We start from the raw sequence: 24,082 nt of genomic DNA on the forward strand, positions 1-24,082 counted from the left end.
TAGCAACGAATTAATTTAGAGTTATTTGGACACTAGGTGAACATATTCTAAGTAGTAAAGACTTAATTTAGAGTTATTTGGACACTAGGGGAACATATTTTAAGTAACAAAGACTTAATTTAGAGTTATTTGGACACTCAGGGAACATATTCTAAGTAATAAAGACTTAATTTAGAGTTATTTGGACACTAGGGGAACATATTTTAAGTAACAAAGACTTAATTTAGAGTTATTTGGACACTCAGGGAACGTAAAGTAACAAATACTTATTCTACAGTTATTTGGACACTCAGTATACATATTCTAAGTAGTAAAGACTTAATTTAGAGTTATTTAGACACTAGGTGAACATATTCTAAGTAACAAAGACTTAATTTAGAGTAATTTGGACACTAGGGGAACATATTGTAAGTAGTAAAGACTTAATTTAGAGGTATTTAGACACTAGGGGAACATATTCTAAGTAGCAACGACTTAATTTAGAGTTATTTGGACACTAGGTGAACATATTCTAAGTAGTAAAGACTTAATTTAGAGTTATTTGGACACTCAGGGAACATATTCTAAGTAATAAAGACTTAATTTAGAGTTATTTGGACACTAGGGGAACATATTTTAAGTAACAAAGACTTAATTTAGAGTTATTTGGACACTCAGGGAACGTAAAGTAACAAATACTTATTCTACAGTTATTTGGACACTCAGTATACATATTCTAAGTAGTAAAGACTTAATTTAGAGTTATTTAGACACTAGGTGAACATATTCTAAGTAACAAAGACTTAATTTAGAGTAATTTGGACACTAGGGGAACATATTGTAAGTAGTAAAGACTTAATTTAGAGGTATTTAGACACTAGGGGAACATATTCTAAGTAACAAAGACTTAATTTAGAGTTATTTGGACACTAGGGGAACATATTCTAAGTAACAAAGACTTAATTTAGAGTAATTTGGACACGGTGTACATATTTTAAGTAGTAAAGACTTAATTTAGAGGTATTTAGACACTAGGGGAACATATTCTAAGTAACAAAGACTTAATTTAGAGTTGTTTGGACACTAGGTGAACATATTCTAAGTAGTAAAGACTTAATTCAGAGTTATTTGGACAATAGGTGAACATATTCTAAGTAACAAAGACTTAATTTAGAGTAATTTGGACACTCGGTGTACATATTTTAAGTAGTAAAGACTTAATTTAGAGGTATTTAGACACTAGGGAAACATATTCTAAGTAACAAAGACTTAATTTAGAGTTATTTGGACACTAGGGGAACATATTCTAAGTAGTAAAGACTTAATTCAGAGTTATTTGGACACTATGTGAACATATTCTAAGTAACAAAGACTTAATTTAGAGTCATTTGGACACTCGGTGTACATATTTTAAGTAGTAAAGACTTAATTTAGAGTTATTCAGACACTAGGGGAACATATTCTAAGTAACAAAGACTTAATTCAGAGTTATTTGGACACTAGGGGGAACATATTCTAAGAAACAAAGACTTATTTTAGAGTTATTTGGACACTCGGGGAACATATTCTAAGTAGCAAAGACTTAAGTAAGTAGGAAGTAGTAAATACTTAATTTAGAGTTATTTGGACACTAGGGGAACATATAAGTAACAAAGACTTAATTTAGTGTTATTTGGACACTCAGGGAACATATTCTAAGTAACAAAGACTTAATTTAGAGTTATTTGGACACTCAATTTACATATTATAAGTAGTAAAGACTTAATTTAGAGTTATTTGGACACACAGGGAACATATTCTAAGTAACGAAGACTTAATTTAGAGTTATTTGGACGCTAGGGGAACATATTGTAAGTAGTAAAGACTTAATTCAGAGTTATTTGGACACTCAGGGAACATATTCTAAGTAACAAAGACTTAATTTAGAGTAATTTGGACACTTGGTGTACACATTTTAAGTAGTAAAGACTTAATTTAGAGTTATTTAGACACTAGGGGAACATATTCTAAGTAACAAAGACTTAATTTAGAGTTATTTGGACACTAGGGGAACATATTGTAAGTAGTAAAGACTTAATTTAGAGTTATTTGGACACTCGGGGAACATATTCTAAGAAACAAAGACCTATTTTAGAGTTATTTGGACACTCGGGGAACATATTCTAACTAGCAAAGACTTAAGTAAGTAGTAAAGACTTAATTTAGAGTTATTTGGACAATAGGGGAACATATAAGTAACAAAGACTTAATTTAGAGTTATTTGGACACTAAGGGAACATATTATAAGTAACAAAGACTTAATTTAGAGTTATTTGGACACTAGGGGACCATATTATAAGTAGTAAAGACTTAATTTTGAGTTATTTGGACACTCAATTTACATATTATAAGTAGTAAAGACTTAATTTAGAGTTATTTGGACGCTCAGGGAACATATTGTAAGTAGTAAAGACTTAATTTAGAGTTATATGGACACTAGGGGAACATATAATAAGTAACAAAGACTTAATTTAGAGTTATTTGGACACTAAGGGAACATATAAGTAAAAAAGACTTAATTTAGAGTTATTTGGACACTAGGGGACCATATTGTAAGTAGTAAAGACTTAATTTAGAGTTATTTGGACACTCAATTTACATATTATAAGTAGTAAAGACTTAATTTAGAGTTATTTGGACACTCAGGGAACATATTCTAAGTAGTAAAGACTTAATTTAGAGTTATATTGACAATAGGGGAACATATTCTAAGTAACAAAGACTTAATTTAGAGTTATTTGGACGCTAGGGGAACATATTGTAAGTAGTAAAGACTTAATTTACAGTTATTTGGACCCTAGGTGAACATATTCTAAGTAACAAATACTTAATTTACAGTTATTTGGACACTCTGGGAACATATTCTAAGTAGTAAAGACTTAATTTAGAGTTATTTGGACACTCGGAGTACATATTCTAAGTAGTCAAGACTTAATTTAGAGTTATTTAGACACTAGGGGAACATATTCTAAGTAACAAAGACTTAATTTAGAGTTATTTTGACACTAGAGGAACATATTGTAAGTAGTAAAGACTTAATTTAGAGTTATTTGGACACTCAATTTACATATTCTAAGTAGTAAGGACTTAATTTTGAGTTATTTGGACACTAAGGGAACATATTCTAAGTAACAAAGACTTAATTTAGAGTTATTTGGACACTAGAGGAATATATTCTAAGTGAAAAATACTTAATTTAGAGTTATTTGGACACTCAGGGAACATATTCTAAGTAGTAAAGACTTAATTTAGAGTTATTTGGACACTCGGTGTACATATTCTAAGTAGTCAAGACTTAATTTAGAGTTATTTGGACACTAGGAGAACATATTCTAAGTAAAAGACTTAATTTAGAGTTATTTGGACACTCAGGGAACATATTCTAAGTAACAAAGACTTATTTCAGAGTTATTTGGACACTCGGGGAACATATTCTAACTAGTAAAGACTTAATTTAGAGTTATTTGGACACTAAGGGAACATATTCTAAGTAACAAAGACTTAATTTAGAATTATTTGGACACTCAGGGAACATATTCTAAGTAACAAAGACTTATTTTAGAGTTATTTGGACACTCTGGGAACATATTCTAAGTAGTAAAGACTTAATTTAGAGTTATTTGGACACTCGGTGTACATATTCTAAGTAGTCAAGACTTAATTTAGAGTTATTTAGACACTAGGGGAACATATTCTAAGTAACAAAGACTTAATTTAGAGTTATTTTGACACTAGAGGAACATATTGTAAGTAGTAAAGACTTAATTTAGAGTTATTTGGACACTCAATTTACATATTCTAAGTAGTAAGGACTTAATTTTGAGTTATTTGGACACTAAGGGAACATATTCTAAGTAACAAAGACTTAATTTAGAGTTATTTGGACACTAGAGGAATATATTCTAAGTAACAAAGACTTATTTTAGAGTTATTTGGACACTCGGGGAACATATTCTAACTAGTAAAGACTTAATTTAGAGTTATTTGGACACTAGGAGAACATATTCTAAGTAAAAGACTTAATTTAGAGTTATTTGGACACCCAGAGAACATATTCTAAGTAACAAAGACTTATTTCAGAGTTATTTGGACACTCGAGGAACATATTCTAACTAGTAAAGACTTAATTTAGAGTTATTTGGACACTAAGGGAACATATTCTAAGTAACAAATACTTAATTTAGAATTATTTGGACACTCAGGGAACATATTCTAAGTAACAAAGACTTAATTTAGAGTTTTTTGGACACTAGGGGAACATATTCTAAGTAATAAAAACTTAATTTTGAGTTATTTGGTTAGGGTTAGGGTCAGGGTTAGAGGGTTAGGGTTATTATGAGGCCATGCCGAATAAGGCATTAATAAGTACTTAATAATGACTAGTTTAGATCCAATGTTACTAATTTGCTTGTTCATAAGCAACTAATTAATGCTGAATATTTTCCCCATACTTAAGTGTTACAATGTTTTTTTTTTACTGGTGCACAAAATGAACCGTGCATGAACATCACCTTGTTCAAACACCAAAACCAACACAGTGCATAAACTCACAACACATTACACACCTGCAAACCAGTCAGCTGTGGCTGGATCCGTAAAATGCAGATAGTGAGAAGTTTGTATTTACACAATGAGTCGGGTGTGTTTGGACCTCCGCTGAACCCCTGAGTACGACTCACCAAACCCCTAGGGTTCGATCGAACCCAGGTTAAGAACCACTGCATTAGTGACTATTATTAGCAAATATCTAAAATTAACATTAGCCATAGCTGTAATGTTACTAATATAGTATAACTTTTGCTGCAGTAAAAGTCAGATTTTTTATAGACATAGAAATGTCAAATGCTTTATGGTTCCAATATGAAGAAGATAATCTAACAAAAACAACCACGCCTGTTTGTTTTTTTTACACTGTTAACATGTCAATTTGATATATGAATAATGCTTACACCCATGAGTCATCACCGATCTCTTGGTTTTGGATTTATTTTAGCTTAAAGGCCTACTGAAATGAGATTTTCTTATTTAAACGGGGATAGCAGGTCCATTCTATGTGTCATACTTGATCATTTCGCGATATTGCCATATTTTTGCTGAAAGGATTTAGTAGAGAACATCCACGTTAAAGTTGGCAACTTTTGGTCGCTAATTGAAAAGCCTTGCCTTTGTTGTAGGCACAATACCAATGTTAGCAATTTGTATAATGCGCAATCTTTTTGCAAATCCAGCTATAAATTTGAATTATGTGTGGTGCACATTTTGCAAATCAATGGGTGCAAATACATGTTTTTGGTGTCAAAATAATTTGTTAAATACTTATGTAAATCTATTCATTTGTAGTCGGGACAATATAACTGAGTATTGCCCTCAAATCAGTCCAACCCTAACCCTAACCACTATACAGTGTACATCCACGACTAAACTACTGACTAAACTACTACCACAACTTGGTTTACTATTTATAAAATAAAATAATGTCGGGTTACTGACTAAACCATCCACAAAATCTCGTCTTGCGATATGCAAATTGCTTGTGCACAATGGAAATGACGTATAATTTGCAAATTGCGCGAGATTGGTGAAATGCTTACAACACCTTTACCGGAAGTCGCAGACGATGACGTCACCCGTGTGAGGGCTCCTCACATCCTCACATTGTTTATAATGGGAGCCTCCAACAAAAAGAACCATTTCAACCGAGAAAAGGACAATTTCCCCATTAATTTGAGCGAGGATGAAAGATTTGTGGCTGAGGATATTGATAGCGAAGGACTAGAAAAATAAATTAAATAAAGTTTTTAAAAAAAAGGATTGCATTGTGAGCGATTCAGATGTTTTTAGACACATTTACTGGGCTAATTCTGGGAAATCCCTTATATTTCTATTGTGTTGCTAGTGTTTTAGTGAGTTTAATAGTACCTGATAGTCGGAAGGTGTCTTGAGGCCAGTCTCTGATGGACGTCGACGGCAGCTTTATGGACAGCACAAGCTCAGCTGGTCTCCGGTAAGTGGCGACTTATTACCACAATTTTCTCACCGAAAACTGCCGGTTGACAAGTGGTCGGGATCCATGTTCGCATGACCGCTATTATACATAGTTAAGCTTCACCTCCGAGAATTTTAAACAAGAAATCACCGTGTGTTTGTGTGGCTAAAGGCTAAAGCTTCCCAACTCCATCTTTCTACTTTGACTTCTCCATTATTAATTGAACAAATTGCAAAAGATTCAGCAACACAGATGTCCAAAATACTGTGTAATTATGCGGTTAAAGCGGATGACTTTTAGCTGTGTGTGTGCGCAGCGCTAATATTTCCTAACAGTCCGTGACGTCACGCGTACACGTCATCATTCCGCGACGTTTTCAAAAAGAAACTCCTGGGAAATTTAAAATTGCAATTTAGTGAACTAAAAAGGCCGTATTGGCATGTGTTGCAATGTTAAAATTTCATCATTGATATATAAACTATCAGACTGCGTGGTCGGTAGTAGTGGGTTTCAGTAGGCCTTTAAGTATAAAATGTTTTAAGCCTCTCTCTGTAATAACAATAAATATCTAAAAACATCAAATTGGTACCGGAATTATTTGGTTTTTCAATATGTGGCCCTTGGGGGAAAACGTTTGGACACGCCTGATTTAAATAAATAGTTTGGTAACTACTGTAGTCATAAATCAGCAAAGTTCATTGTCACTGGCAAATCACAAAATGCACTCAAACTTGGGAGTATATCGTATTTTCCAAGAAAGTATTCTAGCACAATATGCAAACAGTTATACTTGTTGGTTATTCACAATGTCCTGACTGACCACTGAAAGCTAATATGATTTACACATATATTTGGTGCCGCTTACTGGTAGCTTTTTCAATTCATCAACACTTGATGTACCAGACAAAAGCAAAGATCAACAAATACAATGACTGGTCGGTGATGTTTCTTTTCAATAATAGTGTTTTTGGGGGCTTTTTATACATTTGCAATGGTGAAAGAGAGGGGGGAGAGAGTCAATTACATTCCAGCCACAGAGGGGCCATGAGGCCCCTGTTTGTGCCCCATCCCCCAACAAAACATGCAAAACTGACCTTCCCCCTCAGCCAGTGTGAGACACTTAATTCCATCCCCCTCCTCATTCAGTCAAGCTACTTTGAAAGGACAGGAGATAACAGTTTGAAAGGACAGGAGATAGCCCTGTAATCATTATTGTATTCAGATTGGTTTACCTGCAAACAACCATCATCATGGTTTTTTGCTTCATTTAATGTCCCACATGGTTCAATTTATCAAAGAAACACTACCCCCCCCCCCAAAAAAACAATTTACAATAGCACATTTACATTTTTTTTTAACTTTATACATTTATTTTGTGTTACTTTTTTCAGTTGTGCAGTTTGCTAAAGTTAATGTTCCTGTTGCCAATACAATTCCCAATTGATTATAAGAATGCATATTAACTTCAATTTGTAGATAATATTTTCAGTGAAATACCAACATATTTTTAAAATACCCGCATCCATTTGTTTTAAATTTAACATAGTAAATTGGTTACAGTATACACGTCTATAAGCATCCACATTGTTCAAGTGTGCGTTCATATTTATTGATACTTGGTTTCTTTACACACAAAAAATAGCGGAATACTACAACAATATCAACTGGATCCCATCTTTACAAGTAAAGTGCAACATGGATACTCAAGTATGTACACATTGAAAGGAATGATTCACTATAGCATCATCTTGAGGCCTACAGAAGTTATTACATTGCCAGTCGCCAGTTAAACTAAGCAATCAGGCAGGGTTTTGAGTTTGAGTTTGAATGGGTTTATTTTGAGCCATGCAAACTAAACAAGAGAATGACATAAAATACAAAAGAAATATATAGATACATTATTTTTACACCTACATTGAAAACATTACATGTGCCTAATCTTTTGTAGATGTCAAGATTGGCTCAAAAGGGAGTGGGAAGAAGTAAACTTATTAGGTCCCACTCCTATACATATACAATATATATATACAATATATAATACAATAATATATATAATATAATTCAATTCAGTGGTTGCTGCTATATATAATACATTTAAATTCACACACACTTACATATATACATATGTACACACACACATATACAATTTATATATATATATATATACATACATATACATATATACACATACACACACAATCACATACATATACCCAAAATACACATATCCATCACACACACCTATATAAATACAATATATATATATAATAGTATATATAATATACACTTTTGTCTAAACATTATTAACAGTTAATGGTGCCTATGGGAACAAGCTTTCATTTTGACTGTGATATTAGTGGTTAATAGTGGATCTGTGGCTGTGGAGCTACTACCCCTGATCAACAGGACCTGAGGACCACTCTTGCTATGTGTCCTATGCTGTGCATTAAAAGAGACGAGGGGAGCCCCTTGCCAGAGGAGTTAGGGAATCTATGGCTCTGAAGCCAGATGTGGCTCTTTTGATGACTGCATCTGGCTCCCAGATCAATCTTAGCTGACATTGCTTAACATAATAAATAATAAATAATTCTGCAAGTGATCACAGTGTTAAAAATAACCTTCAAAATATAAAACATTCTCATGCGTTTTTTTTACCGAACCTGTTCAAGAAGTCGCATTAATGGTAAGAAGTATTTTATTTTTTTAATGGTTACCTTCAGAATATCATCCATCCTATCCATTTTCTACCCCTTATTCCCTATTTCCTTTGGGGTCACGGGGGGCCCTGGTGCCTATCTCAGCTACAATCTGGCGGAAGGTGTACACCCTGGACAAGTCGCCACCTCATTGCAGGGCCAACACAGACAACACTCACATTCACACGAGGGCCAATTTTGTGTTGCCAATCAACCTATTGTTCAGAATATCATCCATCCATCCATTTCCTACCGCTTATTCCCTTTCGGGGTCGCGGGGGGTGCTGGCGCCTATCTCAGCTACAATCGGGCGGAAGGCAGGGTACACCCTGGACAAGTCGCCACCTCATCGCAGGGCCAACACAGATAGACAGACAACATTCACACTCACATTCACACACTAGGGCCAATTTAGTGTTGCCAATTAACCTATCCCCAGGTGCATGTCTTTGGAAGTGGGAGGAAGCCGGAGTACCCGGAGAGAACCCACGCATTCACGGGGAGAACATGCAAACTCCACACAGAAAGATCCCGAGCCTGGATTTGAACCCAGGACTGCAGGAACTTCGTATTGTGAGGCAGACGCACTAACCCCTCTGCCACCGTGAAGCCCGTTCAGAATATCAATGTTATTAAAAATAAAAAGAGACTTATTATACTCTAAAAATGTTACTGAAAAATGCACACATTTAGTTGTGTTCAGTGTTAAAAAATATCATATGGCTTTCACGGAAATACATTTGATATTTGTGTCACATGGCTCTCTCAGCCAAAAAGGTTCCCGACTCCTGGTCTAAGGAAATGTTAGTGTTGTGGCTTCAATGATTTGTGCCTTTAATTTGTTAATCATGATTATAAAACACAGGAAAGAGTTGTTTTTTAAAAAAAACAAAAAACTAATTTGTGAATATATTGTAAATACTAATATATAAATATGATTTTTATGAGACAAAGTAGAAAAAGCAAAAAAAAAAACCAATATAAATATTATTTAAAAATAAAAACATGAAACTGTTTGGGTAGACTAAGTAAATAATTAGTCAAAATATTTTGTCCCATAAATTATTCCCTGATTATACATGATATGGAAATACCCTATAAACAAAGTACAGATATGAACAACACAACAACAATGCACAGACATTTGAGAAAATCTGCAGAACAGAAAACAGTTTGTGGAAGTTAAGAATTGCAAGTCTGCCTTACATAATATTAGTTTTGGAGTACAACTACACTAGTTCTCAAGTACATCAATGATATTACCATGGTTTCCAAACTGTTTAAGTGTAATTTATTTGCGGATACAACCTTATTTTATTCAGGACAAAATATTACAGATTTGTTAGAGGTGGTTGAAAATGAATTCATCAAGATTAAAAGATAGTTTGGTGTAAATAGATTATCTTTGAATACTAGTAAAATGAAATGTATGATTTTTTTTTCAGTAGTAAGATGTGTGGATGGCTCATTATGTCGAAAGAGTTTAAATTCAAAGAACAAAAGGGATCAAGTTTTTGGGTCTTATGATTGATTAACATTTGTCATGGAAATCACATAAATGATACAATGACAGAAGTATCTAAACAATAGCTATTTTACACAAAGTGAAGGAATTGCTAAATTAAAAGCATTGTATATTTTGCATAACTCACTGATATCTAACATACTGTATTGAAGTGTGGTGTAGTGTCTGTAAAATATATTTAAATCCAATCTTCCTTCTGCAGAAAAGAGTGAGGACCCTTACTTGAAATGCATAGACTGAACCCACAAACCCAATATTCATGTTATGTTTCTACTGGGGAAGAAGACGGCACAGCAACGGGATGTCAAGTTCAATAGATGCTTGATGAATACGTGGCGTGTGTATGCTACTATGTGTCTGCATGAATGGCTATGTGTGGAATTACCATATGTGATTACCGTGAGGTTTGTTGAGGTGCAGGTTGGATGTTTCAGTATCCAAATCTGAGTGGGAACAAGCCAGGGGAAGTCCAAGGTCCAAGCTGTGGGAAGAGCGGGAGAAACAGGGATCAGGGGAACAAAAGGCAACAAGGAAACAGGCAACGAGCAAGATCAGGAGGTTTGTCAGAGACATGCAGTTTTCGGGTAGTAGATTACGTTCCGACGTCGATGAGTCAGCGTCGGCCATCTTTACACTGCCGTACTTCATCTATGTCAGGTGTGTCAGACGTGGATTGCCACCGGGTGTGGCGGAGAGTGGGCGCGGTCTGCCTGATGAGCGCAGGGGCGTGTCTGGTGTTCCCAGCGGAGCTTCAGCGTGCTCCTGCAGCAGAGGGAAGCACGGAGTGTGTGTGTGACACAACAATTCCATCCATCCATCCATTTTCTACCGCTTATTCCCTTTCGGGGTCGCGGGGGGCGCTGGCGCCTATCTCAGCTACAATCGGGCGGAAGGCAGGGTACACCCTGGACAAGTCGCCACCTCATCGCAGGGCCAACACAGATAGACAGACAACATTCACACTCACATTCACACACTAGGGCCAATTTAGTGTTGTCAATCAACCTATCCCCAGGTGCATGTCTTTGGAGGTGGGAGGAAGCCGGAGTACCCGGAGGGAACCCACGCATTCACGGGGAGAACATGCAAACTCCACACAGAAAGATCCCGAGCCTGGATTTGAACCCAGGACTGCAGGAACTTCGTAAACAGTTAAATTTATTAAAATTTCATAATATACAGGGTATATATAGAGTATAATACCCTCAAAATCGTGTACAAAGCACATGCAACAATTCTACCAAACAACATTCAAAACAGATTTGTAAAAAGAGAAATCTACATTTAGAACAGTGATAATGGAAATAAATATTTCAATCAGTGTTAGTTTATGGAAATAACTTGACATTGGCATAAAGCAATGTAAATCTCATTCTGTACTATATAAATTGTTCATATCTTGATAATGAAAATATATGACGGAGTAAAATTATTTCTTCATTTTTGGTTTAAAATCTTGTATAATGAAAATATGACTTTGTAGTCGCCAACATTGAAAGCCAATTGTTGTATTTGTGAAAATAGGGGCCGGTTATTATATGTTTTTAACTTCTTTCTGCAACTTTTCATTCTTATTTTACTTTAATCTTATGTTGTTTGATTTTTTATGAATTAAATAAAATAAATGAGCTGAACTGAATAAATATATCGAGCTCATCATGCTTGTATGGATTCGATACTAATCCCCCCTTTGTATCAATGCGCCCACCTTTAAGGCCAGCAGATGTCGCAACCTGCCGAAGCCACAAACGACATTTGATGTTTAGCAACTACACGCTGATATGTTTAGTGATGTACTTCTCAAATCTGCGAGTTTGATTCATTGTTTGAAACTTTTATTAGTAGATTTCACAGTTCAATACATATTCCGTACAATTGACCACTAAATGGTAACACCTGAATAAGTTTTTCAACTTGCTTAAGTCGGGGTCCGCGTAAATCAATTCATGGAGGGTAAATTTACCCCTAACCCTTATGCAAAATATGGCGAGTTTGATTCATTGATTGAAACTTTTATTAGTAAATTGCACAGTTCAGTACATATTCCGTACAATTGACCACTAAATGGTAACACCCCAATGAGTTTTTCAACTTGTTTCAGTCAGGGTCAAAAAATTTAACCCTAACCCTTATGCAAAATATGTTTATATTTTGTTCAATATAGCTTAACTCTAGAGTGTACAATTAGTGAAACACTGATAAAACAGTATTAATTGAAACTAAGATAGAACAAGTCACCTTATGATGACTTAGCATTTGTATCAGTGTTGTCTGATATTTGTACCATCATTAAGTTATATAATATATTGCATTTAATGTCTTTGCTGTCACTGGTACCCTTCTGTGGTTGCATGAGGCATCATAAAAACACACTTGCGGGGTTAATTTTTTGATGATGTAAAAATGTGTTTACACAACAAACCTAAAACTGGCCTATAAATGCATTATTTCAAACAAATACATTAGTTATTGCAATAACAAAATAGATTTTGAGAAGGGTCCAACTGGAATTTTATAGACCGAAACACAGGAGCAATGAGAGTGGGTATTGGTTTAAAATGCGCCAGAGGAGTAATCACATTGAACCACATTAGTCCATCTCTTAAAACTAATGGTTTGTTAAAAATGCGGGATCTTATTTATAGCCATGTAGAGGAGACATATCACAAATAATCCATCCAGCTTTGGAATGAAACTAGATAGATTTTAGAAAACTAACATCGCAAATACAATTCTGTGTAATGAATAAAACAATTCATGAATAAATTATAAACACGCATCATATCGTCTACTTAGGTTACTTATCAAAATAATTCATGCTTTCATAGTTTTTACATCATATTGTAAACTGGCCTTCATTCATGTCACAAAATATTATTCCAAAAGCACATTCTATCAAACTGTTACCCTTTCCTACCTAACAGAATATGTCTTTGTCGTTGGTTTAATCCATTATGATATTACATCCATTTTACATGTTTTTGATTTAACTCAAAGTATCAATGTAATATTGTCACAATAACACATTACGGCAGATGGTCTTGCTAAGTGCGCACAACATTCAACACTGGGATTTGTCTGGGATGCTGCTGTATGTTTGCCACAAGAGGTCATTGATGTGCTTCTTTTACTAGGAACGGCTTTTATGAACATTGCGGGTAAGGGCTTGTTGTTTATCATTACTAGCAAACAAGGTAGAAAATAAAAGCCATTGGTTCCATCTTAATGTTTAACCATGGCTATGCACATGTTATTTTTTGGTTGTGTGACAGTCCCAAATCAACTCATCTTAGAATGTGCTACTTTTAGGGATTTGCAAAACTGCTTTGTTAATGAGCATTTGAAAATAAAAAAAAATGGCTGGTTCGGATACGTCGACTCTCTCGTGCCAAAGCAAAGCCTTAATAGCCAAAGCATCTCCTAAAATTGTTAGGCCCCAGCGAGAATTGAACTCGCGACCCCTGGTTTACAAGACCAGTGCTCTAACCACTGAGCTATAGGGCCAGTGAGTGTCGGTGGGGGAATACACCTCTTTGTCACTGTGTGAATGGGCAACGGCCCATGTGGCTGTCGTCAGAGGTCAAGATACTACTACCAACCAGGGATTATTTTGTACAACAGAACAACAATCCTATACATTTTCAGGGTTTTACTACAGGCTGCAATTTTCATCTAATCTTTCCCAGTATTGTTAAAGTAAGTATGTGGAATATATGAGCCAAGAGGCATGACTAAGGGTCAAAGGTCATTTCTGTCTAAAAACAAAAAAAACTATTATAAGTCAATATGGTTGCATTTTTCAACAAAATGTTCACTTTTGACTGGTCACTTTCTTAGTTAAGTACTATGATTTATATATTTTTTTAACGGCTTGTGTATATTAATACCTTAGACTCCAATTGTGAAACATAAAAACGAATTGCATATAAACGTGCATTTTATCTTAATTAAAAAAAAAAGAGCCAAACATTCCTCGCTTGTTTAAATTAAAGGTGCGTGAATTAATCACATTGCTCCAGAAGGGGGGACTGCCTTGTCTGTCAGTTTCTCAATTAAAACTCTAAATCCAAAAAACCTGAACGCCGAGTTCTGCATTTCGAGCCTCGTCTTTTGTGGTTCCGCCTGTCTGAGCCACACAAAAGACAAGCAGTCAGGAAATGCAGCAGCCAATCAACAACTGTCTTACATTTTGCTTGCATGTCTGTCCAGTCAGGATGCGGCTTGTATGAGAGCAGCAGCACGTAGAACAGCTTGGAGAGTGTGGCTGTGCTCTGAGCAGGCTGAGGGCTGACAGGGCAGTCCTCCATGTTGTAATAAGCACTGACATATCACACAGAATTGTTAGACATGCATCCACAGAGGTAAGCCCTATTTTTGTTCTTTCACTTGTGTTACTCTGTTGGAAAGGTATCAGCCACACATGAGCCATGCCTTGCAGAACTGGGGGATGGGGAGTAAGTGTTTTATCACAACACATAGAACTGAGCTGAAAAGAACAGCATAGCATGGTGCTTAAGACAGAATAACAATGCTGAGCAAGACTTGGTTTCTGCACATGACCAGTCAACTTTAAGATGACTATATCTTGACTGAAGAATGCTTTCTTTCTGTCAAGCAAAAGGGTAATGTTTGTGGTTACCACTGGCCTGTGCTGTCAAGATGGCAGGCCTGCTGAGTGAGGCATACAGCCGAAAGGGAGAGACAGGCTCCATTGCAAAGGGAACACCCGTAGGAATTAACAGCTGGTTAAATGACAGCACAGCAAGTTTAATTTAGGCCTCAAACTGGCATGAGAGCCAGAGTGCTGGGAACGACTGGCACAAAATTGTCTATGAAAAATGTATTTGTTTGACCTGAGTTTGCACTGTAACACAAAGTTCCCTTTTACAATAAAACGTGTCAAATATGCCTAATTCTGTAAACAGGGTTAGAGCATGTGTTGTAAAAATACTAATCATCCACAGACAAATGACGCCAGGGTAGCTGATTTGTCACAGGTTTTGAAGGATTGTTGAAGCTTAATGGTATGCACTGACTCCCAATGATCTCTGCTTCCGAGTGTCAGCCATCTTAGAGCGCTTCCCCTGTCTGTCCCTCTGCTCCAAGCACACTGCTTACTTGTATGTGAGCGAGAGGAAAGGAGAAGGGAAGGACCTCTTCCGAGCACACTGGATTGAAATCTCATTTCATCCTTGGCTTGAAAACCTGTCTAAAACGAACAGGTTGGACGGAATTTTCTTTCTATACCGTGTATACATAGGTTGCTTGTTTACCTTCTGCATGTATGAGTCGATAAACCATAGAGAGGTTGTGGATTTAAGCTACTTCTGCCTCGGTTTCTGTTTTTACAGCATATTATTCAGACCTTGCCAAATACTTTATGGCCTGCTTAAAAAGATCTCTCTTCTCTAGCGGGGGGAAGCTGGGTAATAGGGCCCACAACAGCCTGCAGTCAAAAGGTAAGGTATATATGTCGATGGTTGGTCTTGTCTTGATTTCATGGTGTCGAAATGTTAAGTGCCAATTTGGATTGTACAATTGGATTCAATAGCCCAGTTATGGATCACGCAACTTTGTGAGTTTTGCCCTTCAGTTTCCTTTTGGGGGAAAGTCGGTTGTGCGAGGGGTTCTGTGGCATTGGGCTTGTGAGTTTGGGAAGGGTTGATTCGCTCATGGAGGTGCAGGTGCGTTTTGAACAGAGGTGGGTAGTAACGCGCTACATTTATTCCGTTACATTTACTTGAGTAACCTTTGGGATAAATTGTACTTCTACGAGTAGTTTTTATGCAACATACTTTTACTTTTACTTGAGTATATTTATAGAGAAGAAACGCTACTTTTACTCTGCTCCATTTATCTACATTCAGTTCGCTACTCGCTACTTTTTTTATCGATCTGTTAATGTTTGTTTTGGTTTATGACAGCTTCAAAGTAGGATCTACGCATGCCTGCGTTTCACCAATCACATGCAGTCACTGGTGACGTTGGACCAATCAAACAGAGCCAGGCGGTCACATGACCGTCACACGTAAAACCCGACTTAAAGAAGTTGAAAAACTTATTGGTGTGTTACCATTTAGTTGTCAATTGTACGGAATATGTACTGTACTGTGCAATTTACTAATAAAAGTTTCAATCAAACGTGTAAAGGAAAAAAGACACGTTATTTCAACCGAACTTCCCGTCAAAAACCTAAAAGGCACACTTCCTGTCTTCACAATAAAAGTGCCCGCTCCATCGCGCCTGCGCTAACAAAATAACAGTCTCCGGAAGCCAGCGCAAACAAGCTAGCAAGCTACGGAGTTTGGCGCCAATGTATTTCTTGTAAAGTGTATAAAAACGAATATGGAAGCTGGACAGATAAGATGCCAAAAACCAACGACTTTCATGTGGTATTAGACAGAAAAGAGGAACTTTTTTTCTCCTCCATTTGAAAACATGGACGTTATCAGCACTACTGTCTGATTCCAATCAATACAAGTCATCAGAATCAGGTAATACACCAACTTATATTCTTGTCTTCATGAAAGATAGGAATATATATGTTAAACATGCATGTATATTCATTAAAACACTTTTAACATGTCAACAAAAACGTCAAAATAAATAAATATAAATTATATACTGTATATATAGATGTATGTATGTATATATATACATATATATATGTGTGTGTATATATATATGATAAGTGTGTGTATGTACATGTATATGTATATATGAGATAGATCACTTCGACTTGGTCATTTATTAAGTAATTGATAAACGTTGAAAAACTTATTGGGGTGTTACCATTTAGTGGTCAATTGTACGGAATATGTACTGTACTGTGCAATATACTAATACAAGTTTCAATCAATCAATCAATCGATGCCTACTGAGCCTATGGTGCTGTTTAGTTATTGTGGCTCAATGTGTCTTAATTTTTTTATTTTAATGTACTATTATTTAATATATATTATTGTTTTAGTTGCTTAAAACATATTCCTGGCTCTGAATTTGTTCATTGCTATGTTTATGTTTTTGTGCATTATTTCTTGTCGTAATCATTAAACAATCAGGTTACTCATCAGTTACTCAGTACTTGAGTAGTTTTTTCACAACATACTTTTTACTTTTACTCAAGTAAATATTTGGGTGACTACTCCTTACTTTTACTTGAGTAATAAATCTCTAAAGTAACAGTACTCTTACTTGAGTACAATTTCTGGCTACTCTACCCAACTCTGGTTTTGGATATATGTCTTGAAATTCCCCTCAGGCCCGACGCTCCTTGCTTTCGTGAGTCGAGTATATTGAACACAGAGAGTTAACACATTTGCAGTATGAGTGATTGCTTTGACACAGAGAAGAGTTAGATTTAAATAAGCTATTCTTCTTACTACTCCTTTTTTTGGAAATGTTGAATGGAACAGTAAACAGGGAAGCACTCCAATGTAAGCTTGGTATTAGGGATGTAACGATAGCTGGTATCAATGATAAACTGCAGTAATACTCCCGACAGAGAGAATAAACGGTTTAAATTAAAATGATCGCAAAACTGTTATCGATACCCGCAGTTCGTTGGGCTCATGGAATCGTGATACTGCTCAGTTCCCAGATTGTTAGCTGGCAGCCAGTGCTGTTAATCACTGGCTGAATAATAATAATAGTAGATTGGATTTATATAGGGTTTTTTTTTCCACGCTCAAAGTGCTTTACAGAGAGAACGGAGAAACCATTATTCATTCACTCAGCATTCACACTGTGTGGGGGTAAGCTACATCAGTAGCCACAGCTACACTGGGATAGACTGGCGAAAACGTGACTGCCAATTTGTGCCAACGGCCTCTCAGACCATAACCAAACATTCCTTCACAAGTGTAAGAGCCACTGGGAGTAAGTTGGCGAAACTGTTTTGCCCAAGCACACAAAAGTGACTACCAGTACTAGGTACTACCAGTAACTCTGACATTTATTGATGACCAGTCCACCATCTATGTTATGATCCGATGTCCGGATCATACCCATATTCTTGTTTTTGTTCTATTTTGGTATCACTGTGTTGTATGACGTCCTTATTTCCTGTTTGCTTTGTCACCATGGTTGTTTATTAGTTCCAACTGCTAATCTCGGTTCCCGCACACCTGTTACTATTGATTGCTACCTTACTTAAGCTCGCCCCTTTTCGTTGTTCCGTCTGGGATCCTAATTTGCCTTCGTGCAACAGTGACGACTGATTTAAATGTATATTCTCGCTAGCTTATACGCTACGCCGTTGTTTATTCCTAGCTCATGCTAAGTGTTTTGTTTTCCTTTTTTGTGCCTTCGTGCCTAGTGTTTGTGTTTCTGTTTGTTTTCCTAGCATCCATGCTAGCGCTTTGTGTTTGCTTTTTCTGTTTAGCACCAGTGTTTTGTTTCTAGCCGGTTTTATTACTTTAATAAATCCTTTATCTTTTATCTTTTGCTGTGGTCTTGCCCGACGCATCCCTGGAGGAACAAATCCACACAGTCCTCTCAATCTAAGCCCCAGGATGTTGCCACACTGCCTGCTTTAAAATCAACAAAACGAAAGACAAGTTTCTATTATTGGGTTGATATATCAAGATATGACAGATTCTCTTCTCAATCCATGCAGTGTAATCCACAGCAAAACAAAAAGAGGGTGCAGCCACACTAGTGTTATGAGAGTAGCATATGTGTGTGTGCTCCTTTAAGAATGGCAGTGTGTTGGGTGAGTGGAAGAGTGAGGAGAGGTAGCGGTATTATGCAACAATAGTGGCAAATGTGTCGGGTTGTGTCCTACAGACATAAGTGTGAAGCGACCAAATTGTCAGGAATCGGCGGCCTCGTCATTCCGACCCAAAAGCAGAGCCTAACTGACCTATTGTCAGGTAAGGTGAAAGGTATTACAAAAACAATCGCCATGGAGGGAACGTCTCCCCTGATCTCCTCGACTACGGTCTGGGAGGCCCGAACCGAATAGCAGGAAAAGTGTAGTTGATACTGGTACATGATTGGCTGTTAGCGTGTCCCTCCCATTGTTCAGTGATTACTGTTAACTGATTGGCTGTTAGCGTCTCCCCCCCATTGCTCCATGACACTTCCTGTTACCTGGCTTCCCAAAGCACTAGTGACTTCATGGAACAAATTTGCTTCCTAATTTTGGTTTCTTCTGACCCTCCATCCATCCATTTCCTACCACTTCTTCCTTTCGGCATTGCGCGTGGTGCTGGAGCCTATCCCAGCTGCATTCGGATGGAAGGCCACGCACACCCTTGACAGGTCGCCACCTCATTGCATGGCCAACACAGATAGACAAACAACATTCAAACACGGGCCAATTTAGTGTTGTCAATCAACCTATCCCCAGGTGAATGTCTTTGGAGGTGGGAGAAAATGCAAACTCCAAAATATAGAAATACAGATCGGGGGAGTGCTCAGAGAGTATGGGGTATCGGACTGTCTTATTGTGGCGGCTCGCTCCCTGTGTGATCAGTCAGAGCTTGGTCCGCATTGCCAGCAGTAAGTCGCACACATTTCCAGTGAGGGTTACAAGGCTGTCCTTTGTCACAAATTCTGTTCATAACTTTTATGGACAGAATTTCTAGGCGCAGTCAAGGCGTTGAGGGGTTCCGGGTTGGTGGCCGCGGGATTAGGTCTCTGCTTTTTGCAGCTGATGTGGTCCTGATGGCTTCATCTGGCCGGGATTTTCAGCACTCACTGGATCGGTTCGCAGCCGAGTGTGAAGCGACTGGAATGAGAATCAGCACCTCCAAGTCCGAGTCCATGGTTCTTGCCCGGAAAAGGGTGGAATGCCATCTCCGGGTTGAGGAGGAGACCCTGCCCCAAGTGGAGGAGTTAAAGTACGTAGGAGTCTTGTTCACGAGTGAGGGAAGAGTGGATCGTGAGATCGACAGGCGGATTGGTGCGGCGTCTTCAGTAATGCGGATGTTGTACCAATCCGTTGTGGTGAAGAAGGAGCTGAGCCGGAAGGCAAAGCTCTCAATTTACCGGTCGATCTACGTTCCCATCCTCACCTATGGTCATGAGCTTTGGGTCATGACCGAAAGGATAAGATCACTGGTACAAACGGCCGAAATTAGTTTCCTCCGCCGTGTGGCGGGGCTCTCCCTTAGAGATAGGGTGAGAAGCTCTGCCATCCGGTAGGAACCCAAAGTAAAGCCGCTGCTCCCCCACATCGAGAGGAGCCAGATGAGGTGGTTCGGGCATCTGGTCAGGATGCCACCCGAACGCCTCCCTAGGGAGGTGTTCAGGGCACGTCCAACCGGTAGGAGGCCACGGGGAAGACCCAGGACACGTTGGGAAGACTATGTCTCCCGGCTGGCCTGGGAACGCCTCGGGATCCCCCGGGAAGAGCTAGACGAAGTGGCTGGGGAGAGCGAAGTCTGGGCTTCCCTGCTTAGGCTGCTGCCCCCGCGACCCGACCTCGGATAAGCAGAAGAAGATGGATGGATGGATGGATGGATGGAGATCGAATCTTTTATCGGACACATTTTATATTGATATCAAGTATGTGTCTATCACAATGTATAATAATATCGTAGTATCGGCCCAGCACTAATTGAAAGGATTTGTTGATTCCCACAATTATGTTGGAGAAAAACCAAATTGCTTTAATGAAATCTGAGGAAGCAACGGAGAAAAGTGTGGTTAGGGATAAGGTCTTGTTTTTTTTAGCTACCTTGGGAGGCCTGTGACATTTAGCTCCTGTCTTTGTCTCCTCTGCATATTACACCCGATGGTACATAATAATCTGCATGTGGTCTTTGTTCACAACATTTAACTGGTGTAGCCTGCACTTGTTTTCTATGTGGTACAAGCAATAGGAGAAAGGGAGGGAGAGGGTGAGAGAAAAGCTCAAAATGGATGCCATACATAAACACCACTGGGAACACAGAGGAGGGAAGCTGATCCGCTCGCTGTCCAGACAGTAGAGCTGCATTTTACAAGCCTGATGAAGGGTGTACATTCTCACTGTGCCGTTTCATGGGGAAAATAGGGACTGGGTTTTAAGGAATACTGGAAAGCAGTTCTCTCTGCATTGCAGCACTAAAGAAGCTAAGAAGATCGAGGAGCAGAAAAGCCTGTGTGGTACATTGAGCTGACTATCCAATCAGACTGCTCCGAATGCTGCTGAAACCAATCAGAAACCTGCAGCTGAGGTTAAAGATTGACAAATGCAGAAGGAAGCAGAAGGGAGAGGAGGCCTTCTGGGATACCTGGACCCATTTTTTCCCTCATTCCACAACGGCCTCTATAATTGAAAACAATTAAATCAATGGGGGAAGAGTTTTATGTGAGTAAGGACAAAAGCATGCTGTTGATTTCCTTCATTTAAGCATGGATGTAACAGTGGTGTGGCATGTAGAAATGGTTTTATCAGGCTGTAATATGTGATTATATTTCTGTAATAGAATATGGTGTCTTTGTTGTTGTCTATTGTTGCTGTATTCCTGACCTACAAAGGACTTTGTTGGGATGTAACGTGTCAGACAGCCCAAACAGAGTGAATGAGGAGGCCAGTAATGTCATATCACTGCACTCCTGTTTCTCTCAGTCTATGGTTTCGTTCACAGCAAGACCACTCACATTTCATCTCGTCGTCGTCTATCTTTTGTGATAAAGGTGGAGGATGTGTGATGAGATCTGTGAATATTATCAAAAAGCTCTGCTCTACAGTCAGATAGAATACAAACAGCCATAGAAAGAAATCATAGACTGAAATAACTGAGGGTTTTTTGGACATCGTATTTTTCCTCAGAGATGGGGCTATTCAGCTTATATAAAACCATTATAATGCTTGGTTGTTGGACTCTTGATCAACAAATGTGACTTGGTGGTTGAAAGAAACATGGAAGTCTATTGTGTTTTTCACTTGTCAGAAGAGGCTCACTAACATCAGATTACAGTGTTCTGTGATATTTATGGACCTGTGTTCAGTTGCACGAGTTTTGGTTCCAAAAAATGTTTTATCCAGTCACAGTATTTGGGAGCGTGGACTCAAGTGCATCATTTAGTAATTTAATCTTTTGATTTTATACATTTGATTTATGACTTTGTTCATTATTGCACACTCACTTATTGCTACAGATTTCCAACTCCACATAGGGTTTTCTGACAGTCAACTTTTACTACAGTTGTAATGCAACCTGGTTAAAAGGGTGCAATTTGACATGTGACCTACATGAACATTAAAGGCCTACTGAAACCCACTACTACCGACCACACAGTCTGATAGTTTATATATCAATGATGAAATATTAACATTGCAACACATGCCAATACGGCCGGTTTAGTTTACTAAATTCCAATTTTAAATTTCCCGCTGAGTTTCTTGTTGAAAACGTCGCAGAATGATGATGCGTATGTGTATGGGACGAAGTGGCGCAGTGGAAGAGTGGCCATGCGCAACCCAAGGGTCTCTGGTTCAATCCCCACCTAGTACAAACCTCATCACATCCGTTGTGTCCTGAGCAAGACACTTCACCCTTGCTCCTGATGGGTGCTGGTTGGCGCCTTGCATGGCATCTCCCTCCATCAGTGTGTGAATGTGTGTGTGAATGGGTAAATGTGGAAGTAGTGTCAAAGCGCTTTGAGTACCTTGAAGGTAGAAAAGCGCTATACAAGTACAACCGATTTATCATTTATGTGTGACGTCACGGACTGTAGAGGACATATAAGCGCAGCACCATTTGCGGCTAAAAGTCGTCTCATTTAATCGCGCAATTACACAGTATTCTGGACATTTGTGTTGCTGAATCTATTGCAATTTGTTCAATTAATAATGGAGAAGTCAAAGTAGAAAGATGGCCTTTAGCCACACAAACACACGGTGTTTCCTTGTTTAAAATTCCCCGAGGTGAAGCTTTATTATGGATCAGAGCGGTCAAGCGAACATGGTTCCCGACCACTTGTCAACCGGCAGGTTTCGGTGAGAAAATTGTTGTAAAAAAACACCTCTCAGCTGAGCTTGCGCCGTCCATGCAGCTGCCGTCGACTTCCCTCAGAGACTGGCGTCAAGACACCCGTGGACACACCCCTCCGACTATCAGGTACTATTTAATCTCACTAAAACACTAGCAACACAATAGAAAGATAAGGGATTTCCCATAATTATCCTAGTAAATGTGTCTAAAAACATCTGAATCTGTCCCAATGCAATCGCCTTTTTTTTTTTAAACTTTATTTTTCTTTTATAGTCCTTCGCTATCAATATCATCATCCTCGCTCAAATTAATGGGGAAATTGTCGTTTTCTCGGTCCGAATAGCTCTTGCTGCTGGAGGCTCCCATTATAAACAATGTGAGGACATGAGGAGCCCTCAACCTTGTGACGTCATCGTCTGCGATTTCCGGTAAAGGCAAGGCTTTTTTATTAGCGACCAAAAGTTGCGAACTTTATCGTCGATGTTCTCCACTAAATCCTTTCAGCAAAAATATGGCAATATCGCGAAATGACCAAGTATGACACATAGAATGGACCTGCTATCCCTGTGTAAATAAAAAAATCTCATTTCAGTAGGCCTGTAACAGTCAGAAGTTTACACACATTAATCATCGACACAGACATCTTTTGGCCTAAATGATTACACAATGATTCCAACATACATGTTTAGTGGTGATTGAAAAATAAGAACCGAGTGCGCCAAGGTCTGCGATGAGGTGACGACTTGTCCAGGGTGTACACCGCCTTCCGCCCGATTCTAGCTGAGATAGGCGCCAGCGCCCTCCGCGACGCCAAAGGGAATAAGCGATAGTAAATGGATGGATGGATGGAGTGGGCAAAAGGTTTCAAATTTAAAAAGGTTTTGTAGGCCGGATCAGATAGGCCCCGTTTACACGAGACACCAAATCA

At 38.1% G+C, this 24,082-nt stretch overlaps 2 protein-coding genes and 1 non-coding gene across 21 annotated transcripts in view; 1 reads left to right on the forward strand and 2 right to left on the reverse strand.

Annotated features, from left to right (window-relative positions):
• Nucleotides 1-10,977, reverse strand: part of LOC133535246 (nuclear receptor coactivator 3-like) — a 79,716-nt gene extending 68,739 nt beyond the window's left edge. For 2 of the 3 annotated variants that reach the window (XM_061874890.1, XM_061874888.1), the window contains exon 1: nucleotides 10,624-10,796. The gene's annotated coding sequence lies outside the window, so the exon portion shown is untranslated. Of the gene's footprint in view, nucleotides 1-10,623; nucleotides 10,797-10,821 lie in introns of those variants that run through there. The other variant, XM_061874887.1, reaches the window with a different exon arrangement.
• A 2,679-nt stretch (nucleotides 10,978-13,656) lies between these two features.
• trnat-ugu (transfer RNA threonine (anticodon UGU)) lies at nucleotides 13,657-13,729 on the reverse strand. Its single transcript has one exon. It is a non-coding gene; the product is annotated as a tRNA-Thr (tRNA).
• Nucleotides 13,730-14,446: 717 nt separating this feature from the next.
• The window catches only part of LOC133535248 (MYND-type zinc finger-containing chromatin reader ZMYND8-like), a 68,582-nt gene continuing 58,946 nt past the window's right edge, over nucleotides 14,447-24,082 (forward strand). For 14 of the 17 annotated variants that reach the window (XR_009802185.1, XR_009802183.1, XR_009802184.1 and 11 more), the window contains exon 1: nucleotides 14,447-14,586. Coding sequence is in view for 11 of the 17 variants with exons in the window: in XM_061874892.1 (XP_061730876.1) it covers nucleotides 14,573-14,586 (14 nt within the window). In the remaining 6 variants the exon portion in view is untranslated. Of the gene's footprint in view, nucleotides 14,587-15,301; nucleotides 15,448-15,576; nucleotides 15,685-21,164; nucleotides 21,525-24,082 lie in introns of those variants that run through there. The other 3 variants (XM_061874894.1, XM_061874895.1, XM_061874893.1) reach the window with 3 other exon arrangements.

This window comes from Nerophis ophidion, linkage group LG16 (assembly GCF_033978795.1).
Source record: "Nerophis ophidion isolate RoL-2023_Sa linkage group LG16, RoL_Noph_v1.0, whole genome shotgun sequence".
Taxonomy (NCBI): Eukaryota; Metazoa; Chordata; class Actinopteri; order Syngnathiformes; family Syngnathidae; genus Nerophis; species Nerophis ophidion.